The sequence below is a fragment of the Onychostruthus taczanowskii genome, unplaced genomic scaffold (genome assembly GCF_017590055.1).
Source record: "Onychostruthus taczanowskii isolate IOZ18803 unplaced genomic scaffold, ASM1759005v1 scaffold9, whole genome shotgun sequence".
Lineage (NCBI taxonomy): Eukaryota > Metazoa > Chordata > Aves > Passeriformes > Passeridae > Onychostruthus > Onychostruthus taczanowskii.
In genome coordinates, this window is record NW_024506993.1 from 6,133,292 (window position 1) to 6,154,351 (window position 21,060).

The 21,060-nt window shown below is 40.7% G+C and overlaps 1 protein-coding gene across 22 annotated transcripts in view; it reads left to right on the forward strand.

Annotated features, from left to right (window-relative positions):
• Positions 1–21,060, forward strand: part of MAGI1 (membrane associated guanylate kinase, WW and PDZ domain containing 1) — a 338,676-nt gene that overhangs the window by 150,652 nt on the left and 166,964 nt on the right. For all 22 annotated transcript variants that reach the window (XM_041425924.1, XM_041425925.1, XM_041425923.1 and 19 more), the window contains exon 2: positions 16,289–16,405. In XM_041425924.1, coding sequence (XP_041281858.1) covers positions 16,289–16,405 — 117 coding nt within the window. The remainder of the gene's footprint in view (positions 1–16,288; positions 16,406–21,060) is intronic.

Below are 21,060 nucleotides of genomic sequence, written 5' to 3' on the forward strand. Positions count from 1 at the left end.
ATTTCTGTTTTCAGGTTACTTAAATTTATCTGCTTAAAATGCAGATTTTTTTTTTTTACCGTTATATCTTAACTGTCATATCAGTTCAAATTTAGAAACCAGTCTTATTTTTAATTGATACTTTTTTTGCTTGGTTTTTGGGGTTTTAAAAAAATTTCTAGCAGTGTGTATGCAGCCCCTGAAACAAAGTTCAATCCAGTTGCTCTTCTTGTCCAAAAAAAAGGGAAATGAAACCTTTGAGTCCCTCCCTTTATTTTTCAGACCTGAAAAGGTCAGGGCTGAAACAGCATGGTGAAACTGCAAAAGAATTAAACCATGTCTCCTTGCATCCAAGTGCTGTCTTTTTCAATTCCTGCTGGTATTTTTGGAATCTGAAGCGGTCAGACCATGCGTTTTGTTTGTTTTAATTTAAAACCAGCGCACTGTGCTCCCCTTTGATTTTTAGCTAGGATAGAAAACCCACTGGTGTCACTGCACTGCTCATCATCCGAGGCTTTCTCTTTTTTGCCATCTCCTCCTGGGATAGATGCACCTTTGCCCCAGACCCTGAATTCTCTGGTTATTAGGATGCAAATGAGGGAAAAGAGAGAAAAGGCTCCCGCTGCCTGTGCTTTCACACTGGCATGAGAACATGCTGAAGGTGACAGAGGTGTCATACAAACAACTTGAAAAACAGTAGTGTAGTCTTGCACACCATCCTAAACAGGAAACATTTTCACACTTTTTACCAAGTGCTGAAAAAGGAAATTGGAGGAAAAGGTTGTTTGTTTGAACACTGGGAATGTAGCAGTCTACAGAAGGTTGGTGTCTGTTTTCTTCATGCTACTTGGAGAAACAATAGCAGCTAAATAGGATATAATTGACTAGTCTGATGCAGCATGTTAAGCTCATGAGCAAAAGAAAGCTCCAAGTCCTTTCTCTTTAAATTGTAGCTAGAACACATTAATATTAATTTTTTTCTCTGCCATCATTTCATGCTTCAACCCTCCAGATGATAATTAAGAAAATAGAAGATAAAATTTCGTACTGTATAAAATTGCATTCAAGCCTTAACAAATAAGAGATTATTTTGTCCAGTAAACAAAACATAATCATCCTGGCACCCTTGCGAAGGAGAGCCTAAAATAGAAACTCTGCTTTTTATAGGTCATGTAAAATGTCATCATCTCTCTCATTATCTGTACTGTTTGGATGAAAAAGAACTGATTAATTTAAAAGAACATTGGCTTTTTTGCTAACAAGGTTATTTTCTCATTGATTGCTAGGAAGTCTAGTTCCTTTGCAAAGGGTTGCAAATGATGAGTAAATCAATTGTCAGCCTGTGTAGATGCATCTGCCATTTCTGTGCTGGCAGGGTCATGTGTACATGGTGTTTCTACAGCAGCTGTGGATGCACCTTGTTTGGAATTTCTGAATCTGAGCAGAGGTGCAAAGGCAGGACCAGGAGAGAATCAAATCATGAAAGGCTCACGCTCCTTAAACTTCTTTTAAAAGCTTAACTATCAAACATACTGTCACTTAAAAGGAAGACCAAACTCAAAGAAATGTAAAATTAGACCAATGGATTAATATTTAGGCAAACAACAACAACAACAAAAAACAAAAAACAAAACAAAAAAAAACAAAACAAAAACAAAAACAAAAAAAAACCAAAAACAAACAAAAAAAAACCAAACAAAAAAAAAAACCCGAGGACAGAAGTGTGAAAAAACACCTGTCAAAGGTGGTGGGTTTACCAGGCCAGCCTGGCCAGCCTCAATCAGAAACAGCAGCTGAATTTATTTCTAGGAATGTGATGGTTTCCCCATGGGGGTTATTAGCAGAGGGCTGTGAGTAGCCCAAAGCTGGGGACAGTAGTGCAGCTCCTGTCTGGAGGAGATTTGGGATTCTGAGTCCCCTCTGTGAACTGTTTATCTGTGGCTCCTGGATGCCTTTGTGCACGATGCTCTGTTCTGTTTAAAAAACAGCCTGCCTTCCAAAGCTGCTCCTTTGTTCATCTGCCCTGCTTCAGACTCCAAAAGTGGGGCAGTGGGACTGTGTTCAAGCAGGAACAGTGCAGTATTCTGGATTGCTCCTTTGATAAATAGCTATTCCTCTTGCATGCTGCTTGTCTGACACCTTTTCTTGCTAAGCTTGAAGGTTCTGACCAAAAGTCCTTTTAAGCCAGCAGAAAAAAGTCCTGATGATTTAATGACTGGAGGTAGAGCTTTCTGAAATCCCAGAGTAGCATAAAAGCAGAAACCACAGTGACATTCACTTTGCAGAAATGCAAAGCTCATTCTGTGCTCTCTTCCATCTTTTGCTGGATCAGTTTAGATCTCTACAACTTGTTTTTCCCCTCCAGTAGCAGAGGGAATATAGGAGGCTTCAGTGTACCTGTGTTGCTTAAAAACTCTCTCAGCTTTACAGAACTTCCAGAGCTTTGGCTGTGCACTCCCAAAAGTGAGAGAAGCACAAAATTAATTTGAGGTTAAGCTGATGAGAGCTTTCTATTTCAGAGTCATTGTTAAGGATCGCCATCCAAATGCATTTGATTAAATGAGGATGAAAAATATTTGTTAGCAAACCAACAAGAAGGTACAAGAAGAGCTCTCCAAAATTAAAGAATCAAAACTTAAGGAGGAAGAATTGGTATTTAGACAATTAGCTCTGATTTTTATTGTTTTCTATTGCCTCTCTTGTAGTCTTTAGCTGGATCATCAGAATGCTTATCAAAATAATAAAAAATAAAGTGGCTGTTGGTTTTCATGGCAATGACAGTAAAGCTGTTGCTTGAGCATGCAGATTTCCTGGCAGAATTGCAAATTGGTTAAACCATGTGAGTCTGAAGAGCCAGAAGTTACTGATAAAAATGGGCATAAAGCATGGTCAGGTCTACTTGTCTTGTAAAATGGGAAAAATCCCATGATGCCAAAGCCAGCAGCAAAACCTGGTTAAACATTTAATTTCTACTTTTCCTGTTAGTCTTTCACGAAAGGTGTTCATTGTGGAGTAATGTAATGGGAATGAAACCAGTGTGTCTTTCCACTTGGAATTCTGGGAAACAGTTTTTTTGCCCACTTCTGGTCTTTTATTTTTCAGTTAATTCTTTTTAGTGCAAGATGCTTCATCTTGTCTTGCCAAAAAAATCCTGTATTTCCATTTCTACCAAACTAGAATCAGTGAAACTTCATTCTGGAGGTACCATTTTTGTATCTTCAGAACTGGACTGGTACTGTGGTTAATTTTTTTTTGTTTGCAGTGGGAAGATCAAGCCTGGGTGTTGGTAGCCATCATAAGCCCCCTCTTTTAGATGGTAATTCTTATTCCTGGCGTGTGGATTGTCTGAAGATTGTAAGAAGGGAAAAGAAAAGCAGGATGTGGGCAGAAGGGCTGGACTGGCTGAGCCTGGGCCCTTAGGAGCTGTGGCTGGGGTCAGGGCAGCCTGGCAGGGTAAGGGTCTGAGCAGGCACCATCAGAGCTGTGTCTGATTCCTGCAGAAATGTCACATTCCTGAGGAATGTTTCCATTCTGACAAATGCCATTTTGGCATCAAAAGCATTACCAGGGAAATGTCTGACCATACATGCAAGCTGAGTGTTTCTCTCTTTATTCCAATATTCTGTTTTCATCAAAAGAGAGCTTTTTATTCTGCTGCAGAACTGCTCTGCTTTATATCTAAAGAAGCGAGTTGTATGTGGTTTCTTTGTAATTAAAATTCTTATCCCCAAAAACATGTTTTCCATTAAAATTCCTGCACTAATACGTCTAAATCTTGTAACTATTGTCTCTGGAAATATACGTTTTGCTATATGCTGCACATAAACATTTATTTCCTGCTCGAGAAAACGTGGGTTTTACCATCTGTAATATTCATATTTGTTTCTCGTAGGGAAAAGTTGGGGTGACAGAAACATGATACAGGCACTCCTAAACTCATTAAGAGAACAAGACCTTGTGACCAGGGCAAAGATGTTTGTTACAGACCCTAGTAAGCTTCTCATGTGCCTTTTAATATTTTTATTGCCAAACTTGCTTTATATGAAGGATTATAATTATGTTAGAGACGAACACTATACAGCTTATTTGGTTTTTGATTTTAAATGTGAGTTTTTCAGTATTTTAGCTGTTGCCTTTGCCCAGACTTTAACATGAAGCTTACAGAGGAGAGGATTTGTTCTGTGTGATAGAGACAGTCCCAAGAATCAGAGCATTTTGCTCCACAAGACTTCATGTGCAATAGTTAACAGCAACATTGCCCTCATTCACTTCTCTCTTTTACTTTTGAGTTTTGCCAATAAGATGTAGTGGTACTTTATTAAAACCCATCACTGACTGCCATGGTTCTTGTCCCATCCAACTCATTCATTCTGTCAGTGCTGTAAAATCTGATTTTCGAATTTCAGTTCCATTTCCTACACAAAAGTGAGGCCCACAATGCTGTGTGTTGAATTGCTTTTACAGCAGAATAGCCATGATAACACTTCTCTTTTTCCAGGAAGGTTTTCTCAGCTTGCCCAGGCTCTTGGTCACCTGAGCAATTCAAAAGATTCAGCTCATTGCCTCATTTTGCTCTGAACTCTTTTAAATTGCTGTTGGCTCCCCCATTCTTCCAGATCCTTCACCTGCCTATTCAACACACTCTTCCTAAATCACATTTCCAAGTAATAGCTCAGGACATTAGAGAACTAGTTTGAATCCATTTCTCTTTAATCTTGATTTTTCAAGAAAAACATTCAATGTTGATGTAACATTTTCCAGGGATAGAGAATATCCTCCAACCCTCAGAAAACACTTCCAATGGTACAATAAAAATAAAACAAAAATGCTTGCTGTTAAAATAATTAAACAGAGTTAGTCAAGTTCCTTAGATCTTGTTTTCCTTTTGTCTACAACATGAAACTGAAAAAAGCTACAGTCACTTTCCTATAAGTTAGGAGGTCACACTGGATAAAAACAAACCTTACTCAATTTCTGTGGCTTTTTGGGCCTCTTGTAAAATGTGCTTCAACAGCTCCCAACTGTTATACACGTTTTTCCATTTAAATGGTTTTTTCCCAACAGATTTAGCTCATAATTATATTCAGCTTTGAGAGCCTGATTTTCTAAATCACACAGCATTGTTGCCTGTGTGCTTCCTTTCTGTACTGTATGCTAGTGGTTTGGCATCTATTCTATATGGACATAAATGTGTAATTATATTTAAAAAAGAAAAAGAAAAAAAAAAAAAGAGGTCCATCAGAGGTTAAACTGAGTTGTGCTCTTCTAAAATAATGTAGAAAGAGCAGGACCTTTACTTGCTTAGGTGAGACCACTGCAAATCTTGTTTCTGGCTTTATTTGTTTCATGGCAAATTTTGGTCCTGGGAAATTTATTGGGCAAGTTGGAAAATTAACCTGTGGCGCTCTGTAAATGGGTATACTGCAGATGAAAAAAATTATTTATTTTTCTTTGGTCAGACACTGCTGCACCTGAGTGTGTATCATCCAACCACACTGGAGAAGGGGCAAAAGCAGCTGGAACATGCTTTGGACAGATTTTCTTCCTGTGGACACATGATTTTCAGCTGGTTTCTTCATAGAAGGCCAACATTTTTTATGTGATAGAGATACTTGTGAGGGGAAAAAATGAATTTGAAAAAAACCATCAAAATTCTGGTGTTCTGACAATATCTTCATTTAGTGTGTGTTTATAGGCTGACAATCACAGGCTGGCATCATTAGATTTTATGTATTCAGTTCCTCTGGAAATTAGGCGGTTAATATTGATGTGTGTCCTGGAGTCTGGGAGGTCAGAGGGAAAAACTATAACCCTGTGATCAAAATTCAGAGGTGACCTGGCTGGGCTGTGGGAATTTGGCCCTCCAGCAACCAAGGAAGAACAAGAATGACTGCTTGAAAAATTTGAGGTCAAGTTTAAAAAAAAAAAAGCTCCAAAAAAACCCCACCATCCAAAAATTACAGAGAAAAGCAAGCCAAAAAATCAAAGAATATGAAGAGCTATTCAGAACTCCCCAATTCTGGCATATGTGTGGCACTTTTTTCCCATTCTGGAAGAACCAAATGCTGTATTTAGGGAATGGGTTTCAGATTTTGCAAATATTTTCCTAGTGCCATTCTAGAAAATGAGTTTGTTGGCATATTGTTATGGGGGGCTTGTTCTGCTAAAGCATTGTAATGCCGTCTGTTTCTCAAGCTGATTTGGCTTTTACAGCTCAAATATGATATCCTACTTTTAGAACATATGGCAACTCCTTTTAGGAGACATAGAGAGATGTGCATCTCATTTCCAGAAATGGGTCTTTTCCTGGAGTGAATTCTGCAAGTGCTTTTTGTCGTGATTTTGCCCATTCTTGTTATTTTAACTAGACTTTCTTCTTCACCCCCTGCCCTCCTTCTGCCAGCTCCCAGCCCTCCCTGCATCCCAGAGCTTGCTGGCATGTTCAGAGAGCAGGGACAGGAGCGATGCTCCTCACCCAGGTGGCTTCACCCAGAGCAGTGTGGTGGCACAGGCTGCGCTGTGGCTCCCAGGCAGGCTGTGCTTTCCTGGGAAGCCTTTCCTGGGCTGCTCACGTAGCTCACTCTGTGTTCATTGATGGAAAGGCTCAGAGCAGACTGCACTGAGCCCTTCAGAGGCTGCATCCCATGGCACTCTCTTACAGTGGTTTCATTCTGCATTCATTTCAGTTCTGTAGGAGGGTTTTTCTCTTCTTACTACTTTATTTTTTTGTTGTTGTGGTGGTTTTTTTGGGTTTTTTTTTAAAGCCTACGTGGCAATGTCAGCGTTTCTTGCCGCTGTTGGTGCCTTCACGCTGCTCCTTGCAGGAGCACACAGGGCAGAGTGCCCAGCACAGCCATGCCTTTGTGTGCAAGGCACAATGCCTTGCTCAGAGCAGGCTCTGCAGGCAGTCACCTCTGGCTCTGCCTTGCTCTAAAGCTCTGCAGAGCTGGGGCTTTGCTCTGGGCATTTGGTTTAAGGTCACTGCCAAGCAGAGGCATTTATGGACGTAGCTTTAATGTTACAGCCTGGTTGTCAGGCAATGAACTTGGGGTCAGCGCTGATCTGGCCACAGAACTGGGTAAACTGGTATTTAGCATGGTACTAATCTTCATTGGAAACAAGACCAGAGGATGTTGCATTACCTTGCACTTTGTCCACACACCTCCTGAGCTCTGTTGGGAAAACGCAACAAAGTTTGTGTGCGTGGCTGTTAATCAGTTCTATAGTTTTATCTTGGAGATTTTTCATTTTAGTAGGAAAATATTCTGCATTTGTCCTCCCAGTGTGTCACTTCCCTCACCTTGGCTCACCTTGCTTCTCTACACTGTTGTTCCCAGAAACCAGCTGACACTCAATTTCCTTCTCTGTGGGTTCTTAAAAGTGAACAAGAAAAACAAAAAGCTGAGGCAAGAGCAGGGAGCTTGTAGCATTTGAAAACGGCATAGGGGAAGAAAAGAGGTCTCCTATGAGTCAGTAACAGAGCAAGAGTGGTTAATTTCCAATTTTTAGTTAGTTGGGTTAATGATTAACTATGGCTACAAAGCACCAGGGTGGGCTCCACACCTGCCAGCATGGAAGCAAATCATGTTTCATGTCTTGTGCCTGGCCAGTTCAAATGTGTTTTAGAGGTATCTGAGGCAGCAGTCATCAATACTGCTGACCTTGTTTTTCCCTCTTCTATCCATCACCTGCTCTTGTTGCTTGAGCAGCATGTTCTATCGTATTTTTGCCTCAGGTGTATCAGATTTTCTGTTCCTTAGGCTTACCTGGGGCAGGTATGGTTGCCACTTTCCCTGGAGAAATGTCATAATTTATCTACTATTATTTATCATATCTATCAATAGATATTTATATTAATATTTATCAATATCCATCATTATTTATCATGCTAGAGGCTCTATATGGACACAAATGGTATCACATGATTTAAGAAGAGGAGCAGAAATTAAACTTCAGTATTTTGAGGAAGAAAATAATAAAAGAGATCCTTCTTGATGTAGAAAGATCTGATTTGTCTCTCCATGGCAGAGCAGGCTCCCCTCCCTGGGGTGCAGTCCTGGCTGTGTGGCCTCCCTTTCTCCCAGGTCAGGATTGTCCTGGGCTGCAAAGATGTCAGAGGATGAAGGAATTTTATTCTCCAGGAGCCTCAAGAAATGAGGGCTGAAACTTTGAGGGCACCAGAAGCTTGAAGGGGCCAAAAAGGGAGAAAGGCTGGGCTTGCTGCTGCCTTTGCAATCGTTGCTGATCTTAATTCAGTTGAGAGCAACAGAAGTGTGTTTGTCACAAATGTTCAAACTTTTCAGGCCTGGTGTATAAATAATGATATTTTTTTTCTTTTCAGCCTCAGTGCCGGAGCTCTGTGGGTTTTCTGGCCCTTTTCAGCTGAAAGGCTATTTGTTTAAATTTAGTGTAGAAATATGAATCACTATTAATGCACAGAAAATAAAGTGGAGCACCCTGTGAATACAGTAGATGAGGTGACATGCTCTTAGAAGAGTTTTACCAGGGATTTATGATCTGTTAAGTGCATTTCTGCAGCAGCAAATGCTGAATTACCACCTCAGTGCTGGTTCACTCAGCCATGCAGATTGAGAGCGATACCAAAGGTGCCATGCCAAGAAGGCTCTTGCCTGCTCCTGATTCTGGACATGACCTGAAAGTTTTGAGTGTGAATACATCTCCTTCAGATGCACAGCTTACACCTAAAATAACATTTTAAGAAGTTCTCTCAGTAAGTAAAAAGTGTTATTCATTCTCCAGACAGGAATTACTGGCTGCACTGAAGTGCTCAATGCTGATTCAGCAGCCAGGCTGCTCCATCAAAGTGGGGTTTTATTGCTGGGCAGGCAGCTCATCCTGTAACTTTGTGCAATTCTTTATGCCATAACCCTCCAGCTTATCATCATTTCCTTCCACTGGAAGTCTTTTGCAATGGATGAGGCTTTGTTGTTCAGAAAAGATTCTAAAGCATAAAAATTGGGAAGCATTTTTTGTTTTACTTCAGGAGGTAGGCAAAGGGTGAGCAGTCATTTTGTTTTTGTTGTGATGAAGATTTGTTAGAATAATGGCAGCACCTGGGCTCTGATCTGAGCAGTTCATCTGACTGCGGTCTGGTTTTAGGAGGCTGGTACAAATTAAAGTAATATATTGGTTGGTCCTGGGTGTAGCATTTCCAGTGAAGATCCAGTCTGCACCCTCAGAGCAGTTCTTTTTGTCACCAGACACTGTCCACATTGGAATGGAAGCAATCACTGACAATAACAGATGAGGTTATTGAAGCATTTATGGGGAACCTTCAAACATCTGGACTTTATGGTACTAGAACTGGTACCCAGTAATAAAAGTTCATTGGTGTTTTTTGTTTGTTTTTTAGAGGAAAGGAAGATGAGAAAATGGAATTGGGATCAAATTAGGTGTTTGCTGAGCCATGTTAATTGTTAATCTGAACTCCCATGGCAATGTTTAAATATCATTTTAGAACACTGAACCATAAAAGGTTTTTAAGTTTACTTGTGTTAGGAAAATGTAATAGCAATTAATTTACCAACATGTTGTGTGTTTACAAGGTACCTTCATTTCATGGGTGGCTGGAAGACAGAACATGCTTAGATTGTATTGAATTTAAGAAGCCACATGAATTCTTAAGTGTTTTAAATGGGTTTTCTCTTCATGATCTTATTTGAACTCTGGCCAGCCATGATGAATGTCATCTTGTGTCTTTGACCTCGCTAGAGACATGAAATAACAAATGTAGGTACTGCACTTTATTTACTTATTTACTTAGTAGTTAAAACAAGAAAGCAAACAAAACCATGATGTATTTCACCTCTTCTCCCCAGCACTGCCTTGACGAATGGCTGTTGAAACAGTGCTAAACTGTGACCTTAAAGCCACAGGCGTAATGAAACTGTGATCTGGCAGATGTGACAGACTCGTCTTACATAAATCACTCTCTTTTGTCACTGCTGGCGTATGGCCAATGAATCTTCTAATTATTGAATGGCTTTTATAGCCCCATTATTTATAATCACTTCTGGACAGCAGCTGGAAGACAAGGATGGGACAGGATGAAACGATATAGCACAAACTATTATCATTTCCATAACAACTGCTGGGATTAGGAATATTTGATGATGTGGCTACCAGTGCAGTCTTGTTAAATGATAAAAATCTACTCAGCCTTCTAAGATGGGCTGCTGCCTCCTGGACCTTACCATGAAAATTATTCTGTTAATTTGCCCAGAAATAGAATATTAACCTCTCCAAGCATTAACAGAAGATATGTGTGAGTATCAGGGCCACCTTTGCAATGGGACTTGAGGAAAATTAATGGCAAGTCTTAGTAGGAGAGAGTGGTGATGCCCTGGCATCGCTGTTGGAAAAGTTTGAAGAACTGTCTCCTGTTTCCCAGGAGCCCTGGCTACACCCCACATTATAGTAAGGATTTAACAACAGATTGAAAACTTGTCTTGAGTTACATTCTGATTATTTTAACATTTCTTTTAAAAATAGGCTGTTGTTTTTAAGGGGTTAATAGATTTATAACCAGCTTAGTTAACACACTTCCTAGTTAGGGGGAGCTATTTTGGCTCCCATTATAGATGAGTTTGTGTTGAGTACCTTCTGCTGGGCAGAGCAGGAGCACAAGTGAAGTCCCCTATCCTGTAGTGCCAGTTATCTGACACTGCAAGTCCACTTGCTGCTCTAGAAAACACGAGCTGCAAGTTCTCTGCTCATGCCTCTAAACAAGCAGGGTTTGGATTTTTTTATTTGGTTTGGTTTTTGTAGGTTTTTTTCCCCCTGTTATCTGTAGTTCTGCATTTTGAGCACAGAAATAAAACCCTACCAACCACGATAATTTATTAGTTAAATACCTTCAGAGAGAGATCTTCAGATGATGGGCAGTATGTTACAGGCAGGGGTTTATACTGCAAATCCAACATGTGCAGTCTTTGTGTCTTTAAAAAATTGAATCCTTCCCTCTCACTGTAGACATCAGGGTGGTGAGAGAGAGTCTTAATCCAGATGACTCTATTGCACTTTTATCCCTTTAGTGAGGCCTTTAACCTTTCATTGCTTCATGGCCCTGTTGTTTTGAAATGGTCTTTGTCTGACCAGAGAGAGTCCCTCTGCTAAAGACACCTTTAAACAGAGATCCCGACAGGATAAGGGGGATTCTGCTGCAATTCAGGAATGGAAGACAGATTTTTCTAGTTCAGATGCTATCAGTCACTGTGACTGCAGCAATTGGTTGCCTTTCTAAAGAAGGGTAAAGCAAAAAAATATATACTGGTGTAATCTGCTTAGAGGAGTGTAATATAGGTCAGGGACCAGAGTGTCCCAGGCCTGACCCTGACCCATCTTTGCACGAGCATCTATAGGCTCTGTCAGAGTATGGCTGTTGATCAGGATTATCTGGGACCATCTCGAGCAGAAATGGGATCAAACACAGCTGCAGTAATTAACAGAAACATAAACTATCAAATGATAGTTTCCAAACGCGTAAAGCACGAGTTTAAAATACATCTTGAGCACACACACACATGGCACAGTGCTGGCATGGACTATCCACCAGCTGGCAGGAAGGTGCTGGCAGCCCCACCATGTTCACACTCAGCTTTTTCTTGGGATAAAAATTTAGATTGTGCTTGGTCATTTGTGCAGTCTGCTTTCCCTGCTGGAAGGCAGCGTGGCACTGGGGCTCTCAGCCCCAGGTCTGTGCTGCTCTGGGAGAGCTCTCCCAGAGGTGATGTTCTCACGCAGCAAAGGCAGTGTTAGATGATCCCACATGCGGCTTTCTTCCTGCAGAAGCTGGGAATTTTAGCACCAAGTGTCAGAGCACAGTTCAAAGCAAAGCTTCCCTAGTGGCTTTACATCAGGTAACTGCTGGAGGACAAATGTGTGACAGAATTGTGGGTTTGGGAGCAATGTGTTTCGAAACAGTCAATAGTTTTCATTAATTACAAACCCATCTAAGTTACACTTTGGGCTACAAAAGGTGCTGACAGTTCATTGTTTCTCAGAAAACCATATGTCACTATTTTTTTTTTTTTCTATGAGAGATGTTTCCCCCTTTTTGCTACCAAAATGATGTTACCATGTAATGGCTGGGGAGGGTGATAGACATACTCTACAATATGATAATTAAGAAGAATAGATTAAACCAGCCATTTTGCCCTGTGTTTCATTCAAAGGATTGAGATAATAAGATGGAAGTACCTCAGATTTGGAGTAGTACTGTGAGGAATGAAGCAGTGAAAAGTTGGTTCTCTGACTGTACCTTCACATTAAAAAAGAGCATGGATTTTGTTCAACAGAGAAAAAAGGGAAACTGTTGCAACAGCACCAAAAAAAAAATCTTTTAGCATCTTATTTGTGAACTATAAATTTTGGTGAGTTTTTCATTTTTTGCATGTCTGATGATCTAAGCTACTTGTATTAGCCTAATTTTCATTACAAAAATAACAAGGTGATTTTTTCTGTGTGCAAATAAACAATTTCCAACATATCCTGACCACCATAAGGGAAGAATAGAGCACTGGGTTTTCAGACCTGTATCCTCTGCTTTGGAAACTGCTGTTCCTGGGTTGCATCCCCTGTCCCTCCACTATTATCGCTGTTGGATCTTTTCACATCCTTTTAGCAAAGAAAAAAATAAGGAATCTCGAAAGAGTAAATGTAAAATCCACTCTCCATGAGAGCAGAGGAGTATTTTGGAGGCCAGTATATACTTTTGGTTGACACAGCTCTTCTCTAAAGGAAGTATTTTCTTGACCACAATTCATTATATTTTAGAAAGGGGAGGATTTTTGCATAAAATGAGGTGGTTCTGGGCACCTGCCTATCTTTTGGTCAGGTGCTGGCTGTGCATGGACAGAAGCCATCAAAGGTGAGGCTTGGTCTCAGAGAGAGTTTGCACAAGCCAGTGATGCCCCCGAGGAGCAGAATGAATTTTACTGCTAAGATTTGCACAGAGGAGGTTGCTGAAGTGTCACTGGCATATTTTTCAGAGATTGTGGGTGCATACATTTTGGACTAAGGGTACAGCAGAATTTATAAACTTGTGGGCAGCACTAGAACCTTCTAAATACAGCCAGCGTCAAGCCCGTGCCATCTCAGCTCAGGGGAGATTTTTGGAAGAGATCAGAGCCGAGGGAAGCATTATAAATGGTAAAAAATCCAACATGTTCCAGGCTGGATCCCTTTGGCAGCTTCCCACATAGAGTTAGTTTCTGTGTTAGCTCATTTTCTCCTGCCATGCAGTGGAGGGAGTTCCTGAACCTGCCTGTGCCCACAGCTTGTGGCCTCAGCGACTGCTGAGCTGAGATCATCAGAGCTGCAAGAAGCCTTCATTTCTGTCAAGACTCTCCTGGAATTTAGGAACAGGAATGTAGCTCAGCAAGCTTTTTGGGGGCTGGGTTTCTTTTTGACTCTTTTTTTTTTTTTTCATCTTCTTCCTTCTAAAATAAAAATGGAATAGAAATAAGCATCACTCTGAGCCCCCAGAGGGGACACTTATGTGAGTGTAAGTGTTGCTACAGCCCCTGTTTTTGCAAGTGCCTTTTTAACTAGTGCTTCAGTGACTCAGCTGGGAAATCCCAGCTCCTGCATAAACCAAATAACCAAACTTTCCAGCAGGGCCATAATAGACTGAGATGCTAGATGGAATGGGCGCAGAGGGAAGCTAAAAGCAGGATATCATCATTAAATTGCATATATTCTGTGGTCAAACAGGCCCTAGCTCAGCAGAGCTTTTTCACCTCAAGACATTATTGTTACATAAATCATTGAATCAGGGATCACACAGTATTTTGGAAGAAAGTTTACTTATGTGATACATGCAGTTCTGTGCATTAATTTCTTGCCTGGAATAAGCCCTTGCGTTATGCCCAAACAGTTTGTCAAAATTGTCCTTTTTTTGCTATGAAAATCTACCTTGCCTTACTCTCTCTTGTGCAAAGAAATATGTGGACTGTTTAGTTAAAAGATAAAGAACTACTTTATTATTTCAGCAGAGGCTCTTTTTTGTGCCCAGTCTCCCTCTGGAGTAAAACAATGTGGTATGAAATCAAACATCTGGAATTTGGAAAGTCAGCTCTGATATTGAAAAACTGTAGCCCAGAAGTCTACCAAACCCTCCAAGTGCCTCCTATGTGGGAAACAAATTTTATGGTGCAATAACTGGAGACCATTTGTTAGAAAATGGGTTGATAATTCACTCTGGGAGTTAGGGGTGTTGCTGGTGTTACTCAGGAAAGTGTTTTGAACCAATTATATCTCCCATTATTTCAGTTTTGTTGTTTCATTTCTTCAATGAGCATTTTGGTCTTTACAAATTTCCTTTTGTTAATATCTGGGCCTGCTGCCTGAGCCTTCTTTTCTTCAATAAGAGATTTAATTAAAAGAAAAAGCTGTCAGGAGGATCTAAATACAAGTCACAAAATTATTTTTAAAATTTGACATAGTACTTCAGACTGCGGGCTATTTTGGGTTTAGTTTTGTTTTTAAACCAACATTTCTGGTAAAATGCTGCAGGGCTGCAGTGGTTTTATCCTGCCCACAGTCATGTAACAGTCTGCACTCTTTCTTATTTCACCATTTGCCTGGTGCTGCTTCTGCCTCCCAGACCCCGTGTCTGACTGCACTCCATTGCAGTATTATTATTTTTTATTTGCTCTGCAGTGATTCCACGAAGCTCCAGCCAGGAATCTGTGACTGTGAGGCTGCATTCAGTATCCAGATGTATTGAGATGATCTCTGCATTACATAGTCACAATCAAAAAAATCATAATGCAAATGATAAAAGACTGAAAACAGCTGCAGTGGTTCAGCCCAAGGTCCATGGAGTCCAGCATTTTGGCTCCAGCTGGGGCCATAAATAAGATGCCTGGCAAAGGGAAGGAAAAGAGCAAGATGCTTGATATTCCCCTACTTCCTCCCTGGGTCTCCCAACCACCAGCAATTAATGTTAAGCTCAAGGAATTTCCTTTTCCCTCTTCTTTTCAAGGCCAGGTTGGATGGGGCATTGAGCACCTGGCCTATGGAAGGTGTCCCTGCCCATGGCAGAGGTGTGGCAACAAGGTCATCTTTAGGGTCCCTTCCAAGCCAAACCATTCTGTGATTCTGCAGCCCCCAATGGGTCTGTCCTACAAGTGAATCTCCCCTTGAACCTCCTGAATCAGCTTCCTGCTCCCACAGATCTCTCCAGGGAGAGCTGCACAGCCTGGGGACTCCTGTCTGTGGTGATTCTGAGCCAGGCTCTTGTTTGGCTTTCCTTGCTGTCTCCCAGTCCTGGTGTTGGGAGAGGCAAGCTGTGCCCAGGTGGCCTCAGGGCATGTTGGAGGCTGGTGTCCACCACAAGCTGCAGCATCCCTCTCTTGGTCCTTGTGTGGCAGCTGCTCCAGGCTTTGATCATCCTGGTTGCATTGCTCAGAAGATTTTCCAGTGGTTTTTGTTTTTTTTTTCTTTTCATTTTAGAACAGAAGAGTTTCAATCCCTGGTTTTGCTCTTCACTCAGATTAATGTCAGTGTTATTCCAAACTTGGAAATATTTTTGGGAAAAGACTTTGTTAAGTTTCTGTAGTTCATATGTTCTGCTACAAAAAAGGCTTTGGTATTCAGCAACTGGCAATGTTCATTAACAGTTACATTTCTTTTTCTTTTTATTTTTTTTTTGTTTTGTTTTGTTTTGTATGTTCTTTTTTACTTTTGTTTTGTTTTCAACTCAGTTATCTTCTTTCACACTTCTGAAGGTGTTCAAACCTGAACAGGCAAATAAACAGATTTAGGTGAATAGCATTAAATATTGTTTTTTAAGGACTTTGGGTGCTCTTAAGTCAATCCTTTTGTAACTCCTGCTGTATGTTGGGATGGATACCAGTGGAAAGTTTAGCACTTGTTTGATTTTTTTGCCATGTTCAGCTTTATTAGTAGCTCCAATGGGAGCAACTTTTGCCTTCTGTCTCTCCATCCTGCTCACCCTCTAGAGACTTGCAAAAGTAATACCTTTATTCTTCTTTTTCCTGTCATCCGTCTGTCTCCATTTGCTCAGACAAATAAGTGATAAACAGGAATGATGATCTGTTCAACACCAGAGGAAGAATGTTGCATTATGAGACAAGAGAGACCTCTTGTTTACAGCAAGTTATTTTTGGTAATTAGCCATTTGTAGAGGAAGATGAGCCTCTGCTCATAAAGTCAGCATGCCATAATTTAGGGGGCTATGAATGGAAATCTACCATTTGCCTCAACTGGAAATGGCAATTGTGTGAGTTTAGAAATAAACGAGTGGCTGTTTTTTGCCTTGCAGGAAGCAGACTGAACAAGGATCTGCGGCATTACCTCAACCAGAGGTTTCAGAAGGGGTCACCAGACCACGACCTGCAGCAGACCATCCGGGACAACCTTTACCGCCACGCTGTGCCTTGTAAGTGACAATCCCTGCCCTGGGGCAGGACTCACCTTCGGCTTTGGGGGAGACTGTTTTCACTTTGGGCAGGCTTCCATGTGTGACAGCAGATAGGGTTGAAAAGGAAAATGATTCATCTCTGAATGAGGCTTTTTTTGATTACCTTTTTGGAGCAGTTGATGGTGTGATGCAAGCCTTGTGATGCCTGCTTTGGAGAAATGCCCTAAAAAAAACTGCCATGGGGTGATTGCTTGGCTTAGAAAGAGTCTGTATTAATATCAGAATGGTGAATGTTGCTTATTGGTTTAAAACCTATGAATATAAAAGAGGTTTCTATTTTTATTTCCTGAGCAGAACTTAATTTCTGATGCTTGTTTAACTTGTAGAATTGAAGAGCATTTTATGGCTGTGTGCCATTGTTGAAGGCATCTGCCACTATTGGAAGGTCATCCTTGATTCATGTAGGAGATAAGGAACAAGAGTTAGCAAAGCTAAGAAAGAAATGCTCATTTTCACTCAAAAAAACCAAACAAAAAAACCCCCCTACCCAATCCACAACAACAACAAAAAAACTTCAAACAAAAAAAAAAACCAAACAAAAAAACCCCCCTACCCAATACACAACAACAACAAAAAAACTTCAAACAAAAAAACAAAACAAAACCAACCAAACAAAAAGCCAAGAAAAAAAAGGCCAAAAAACCCAAACAAACATACAAACCAAACCAAACAAAAAAAAAAAAGACCAAAAAGCCCAAACAAACAAACAAACCAAACCAAAAAAAAAAAAAGAAAAACAAAACCCCAACAAAGAAGAAAAAAAAAACACCAACAAACCAACTGAAAAAAACAGGTAAAAAACTACGAACTTTGGAGCATGGTAGTCCTTAGAAGGTCAGAATAATTACTAAAATGAGATTGTCCTTGGCATTTTGGGAAGGCATACGAAGAGTGGAGAGTGATCCTACTTTGTTGCACCTCTGTCTGACATTCTCCAGGTGGCAGGGGATACTCTTCTAAGGAAAAGGTTTTTTTGCTTAATTTGGCTGAGCTGTGGAAATAATGATATGCCCTTTAGATCAGGCTGGAATAAGTAAACATCTTAGTTATAGGGTACTGAAATAAGCAGCAAAATAATTTGAAGTTTTCTGTCTCGTTGTGAATCAGAGATTGTTTATCCTGGTAGACTTATATAAATATTGAATAATTATGTTGCAACTCAAAAATCAGTATTTGCCAACAAATATCACATAGTGGTACACACAGTAGTAGTCATTTTCAGTCTAAGTGTTGCATGCAGGAGGGCTGTGTAAGACCAGTTAAAATTGAGTGGTAACACTGACAAATGTTGATTCTTCAAATGGCAGATGCTGCTATAACACCATGGAGTTTATGCTCATTTTATCAGTGAAAAGCACGAAACAAATTATGTTTAAAGAACATAAAAGGACATAAAGAATAAATATGGATTATTGTTTACTATTGAACACTTCCGTTTGCCGTTCTGTCAACGTGAAATGTGATTATTTTTCAATCACCTAACTTGGCAGGCTGCAGATTTTTAGGGCATACTGCAAAAAGTGGCTTCCAGGAGAGCTCGTGCAGTGTTAGGCTTGGGAGATGCAGTGTTGTGATACTAATGCCCTTCTGCCTATGTGTGATATTTCATCTCCTAAAACAGCAAATAAAGCAAATGAGTGTAAGTTCTGGGGAAACATTTTGCATGTTACCAAGGTTACATTTTGAAATGCTTTCCATTGATTCTTTTATCTGATTTATCGAACTTGATAGTGAGTTAAGCTGCTTGGTCTTGCTTTTGATTTAAAATTAAGAGCAGTGAAAGTGATTCCTGCCTTTTCAAAATAGCTGGAGGAGATGTGGGTTGTTGGTGTATTAATAAGAGCATCAGTACTTATGTTTCACTTATGAAACAAGTGGAATACCTGAGAAGTGGTGTTAGTTATTGTGTGTCTCCACACTTTCTAAATTGTCGAGCAGGTAGCATTTAATTTTGGCTTCATTTACTGTGGGGATGGCATTAATGGCAGCTTTTAAGAATGATGCTAATATTGGTGTGTGGCTTGGAAGGAGACTGCTGCATGGTGGGTTGGGATGCTTTACAGGCCTGGAGATTAATCTGGCTGTATGCTCATATTTTTATTCCTTGGTACACGTGACCAGTAAATCCAGAGCCCCGGACCAATCTCTAGTGCTAATGGATTATGAAGCCTTGTATTTTGAAAATGGAATTCCCTGATGCTTATGTGATAAACACAAACAAGAACACAAGGTCACTTGGACTGAGCATGCTTGGCCTGACAGCTGCTTTTTATTGCGCTAATATAAGGGCTAAATGAAGTGATAATTAGTAAATTCAAAATGCAAAAGGTGCTGTTAACCAGTTATTGCCCAGAAATTCTGGTGACAAGGCACGTGATTGAGCCCTGACTGGTTTGGAGCAGGGGGTGAGAAAACCCAGAATGTTTCTGTTTCCCACTCAGCCCTGTGCCCGTGGTGTGAAGTCATGACAGCTTTTGTAGAAGACAGAGGTCAAGCAGAAAGGAGGAAAGATGCAGGATGTTTGGTTCAACCTCACTATTTTGTTAATGACATGCTGCTTAAGCCTCATTTAGATTTTTGTCTTTAGGAGGGTTGGTTAAGAGTTTCATTTGTTTTCTGGTGAACCCTTGAGGATGAGTGGGATGATGTCAGCTCCCAGGGACCATACAAGCATTTGCCTGTTTGGGTGACACAGGATGGTTTTCTGAGAGATTAGGGGATTTGATCCCTAAATGTGTGAACCATCATAAACAAATGAGACCTTGAAATAGACCCAAAGGTGAAGCATTGTTGAAATAAGTTGGCAAACCACACGCACATTTCTGCAAACTGAATTCTTCCCCTGCTCCTCAGTGCCATCTGCCCCTCCAGCACACTTCCCCCGAGCCCTCATCCCCTCAGCTCCCAGCTCCCCACTGAGCTGATTTTTTCCTGCAATGCTCTGTAGTAAACAACAGCTGTGACAAGATTCCAGGTGGCTCCAAGTTTGGTTGTTGTGAGTCTCGAGTGCTCTGCTGTTCCTATCACACCAAACCCACGGGTTTATTTACAGACCCAGAGCATTCTCCTCTGAGTTTACAGCTTGAGCAGCAGCATGAGCTAGGACAAGGAGAGAGTAAAGAAGAGAGGCAGGGCACCCAATCACGTATTTGGATGGTGTATAAGTGGTTTTAAAGCCATGCTACAATGGACAAATCTTTGGAAGAGTTAGTGTAGTTCAGCTTTTACTTCACATGAACCACCACTGGGCTGTTACTCCCTTGATTTTCTTCCCGAGGCTTTCATTTCATTGTAAACTTCACCCAAGCCTATACTGTGGAATATTTTTATCTTTTGCTTAAGAAAAATCAGTGTTTTAAAACTTGAGCAAAGTTATTCTCATAGATGTTCAGATGAATTACTGTTTTCATTCCTACCATGTAGTTTCCATTGTCAAAACTGGACAAAAATCCAGCAATACATCATCCAGATTAGTATTATGTTGGTCCAGTCTCTAGCCATCCCTCTTCCTTCTTTTGATTTGAAGTACCACATTTTTCCTGTGTTTTGGTGTGCCTAGTGAAGATGACCAGAAATAATGCTCTGTTTTGGGGTAGTTCATGGCTCCATTAAGCTTGGACTATATTGTGAGATGGCAACAATTCCATAATTACCCCTTGGCCATGCCTCTACCAGAAGTGCTTTGACTGATGCAAAGACCTGGTCCACACCTTAATTCTACAGTGGATTTCACTTACTCCAGCTCAGTTTTTCCAGCCCAAACACTTGGGAGCAAGGGGGAAGGTTTATCAACTGTGTGAGGCACCCTGTGCCACATTTGAGTCCATCAGTGCTCACAGAAGTTGCTGTGATTTGGGGGAGGCTGAGGGTCAGTGATGCGGTGTGTTGACATTCTGGCTTTAGGTTTCAGAGTGTTTCTAGGAGCAGGACTTTTCCAAACAGGATTGTTGTATGTGAAGGTTCACTTAGTGGAATTTGTGATTATTTGGAAGTTCCTGTAAGAGTATATCCATTAAATGGGTGTTTCCAATCAGCCCTTCAGGGGATATCTGTGCAGTAGTGTTTATTGGGAAAGATATGTGATAGCAACTTCCTTTAAGGTGCTAATGCAGCAGCCTGCCCAAACCACTGTTCACAGAAGGCTGAACACACAGGATTGTCTTCCTCTTTTTGAAATGATGGCAGAGGATATCTGTTTAATATAAACATACAGTACTGGCTATTTGTCCTACTCTCTTATACTCAGCAACCTGGCAGCCGTTTTCTTTTCAAAGTGCATCAAGAGGCATCAGAAAGATGATACTTCCATAAAAGCTTATCTCAGCATGATGTTTGATTTTGGTTTTTTTTCCATTTACTTCCTTCTCCACTTGTTTCAGTCCTGTGTGACATGCAGAGGCAGCTGTGGTGGGTCTGGTGTCTGTACCTTTACTTGCCAAAGCAGTATACCTAGTGCAGATATTACTGAAATAACAGCTAATCCTATCTCAGTCCTGTGCAACCCCTTTCCTTGCCAGGCTGCAGTCTTCAGAAGCAAAGCACTGGAAGGTGAAAGATCTTTTTGATGGTAGATGAAAAGGTGACAGTGACTAGCCTGGAGTTAAGTCAGACTA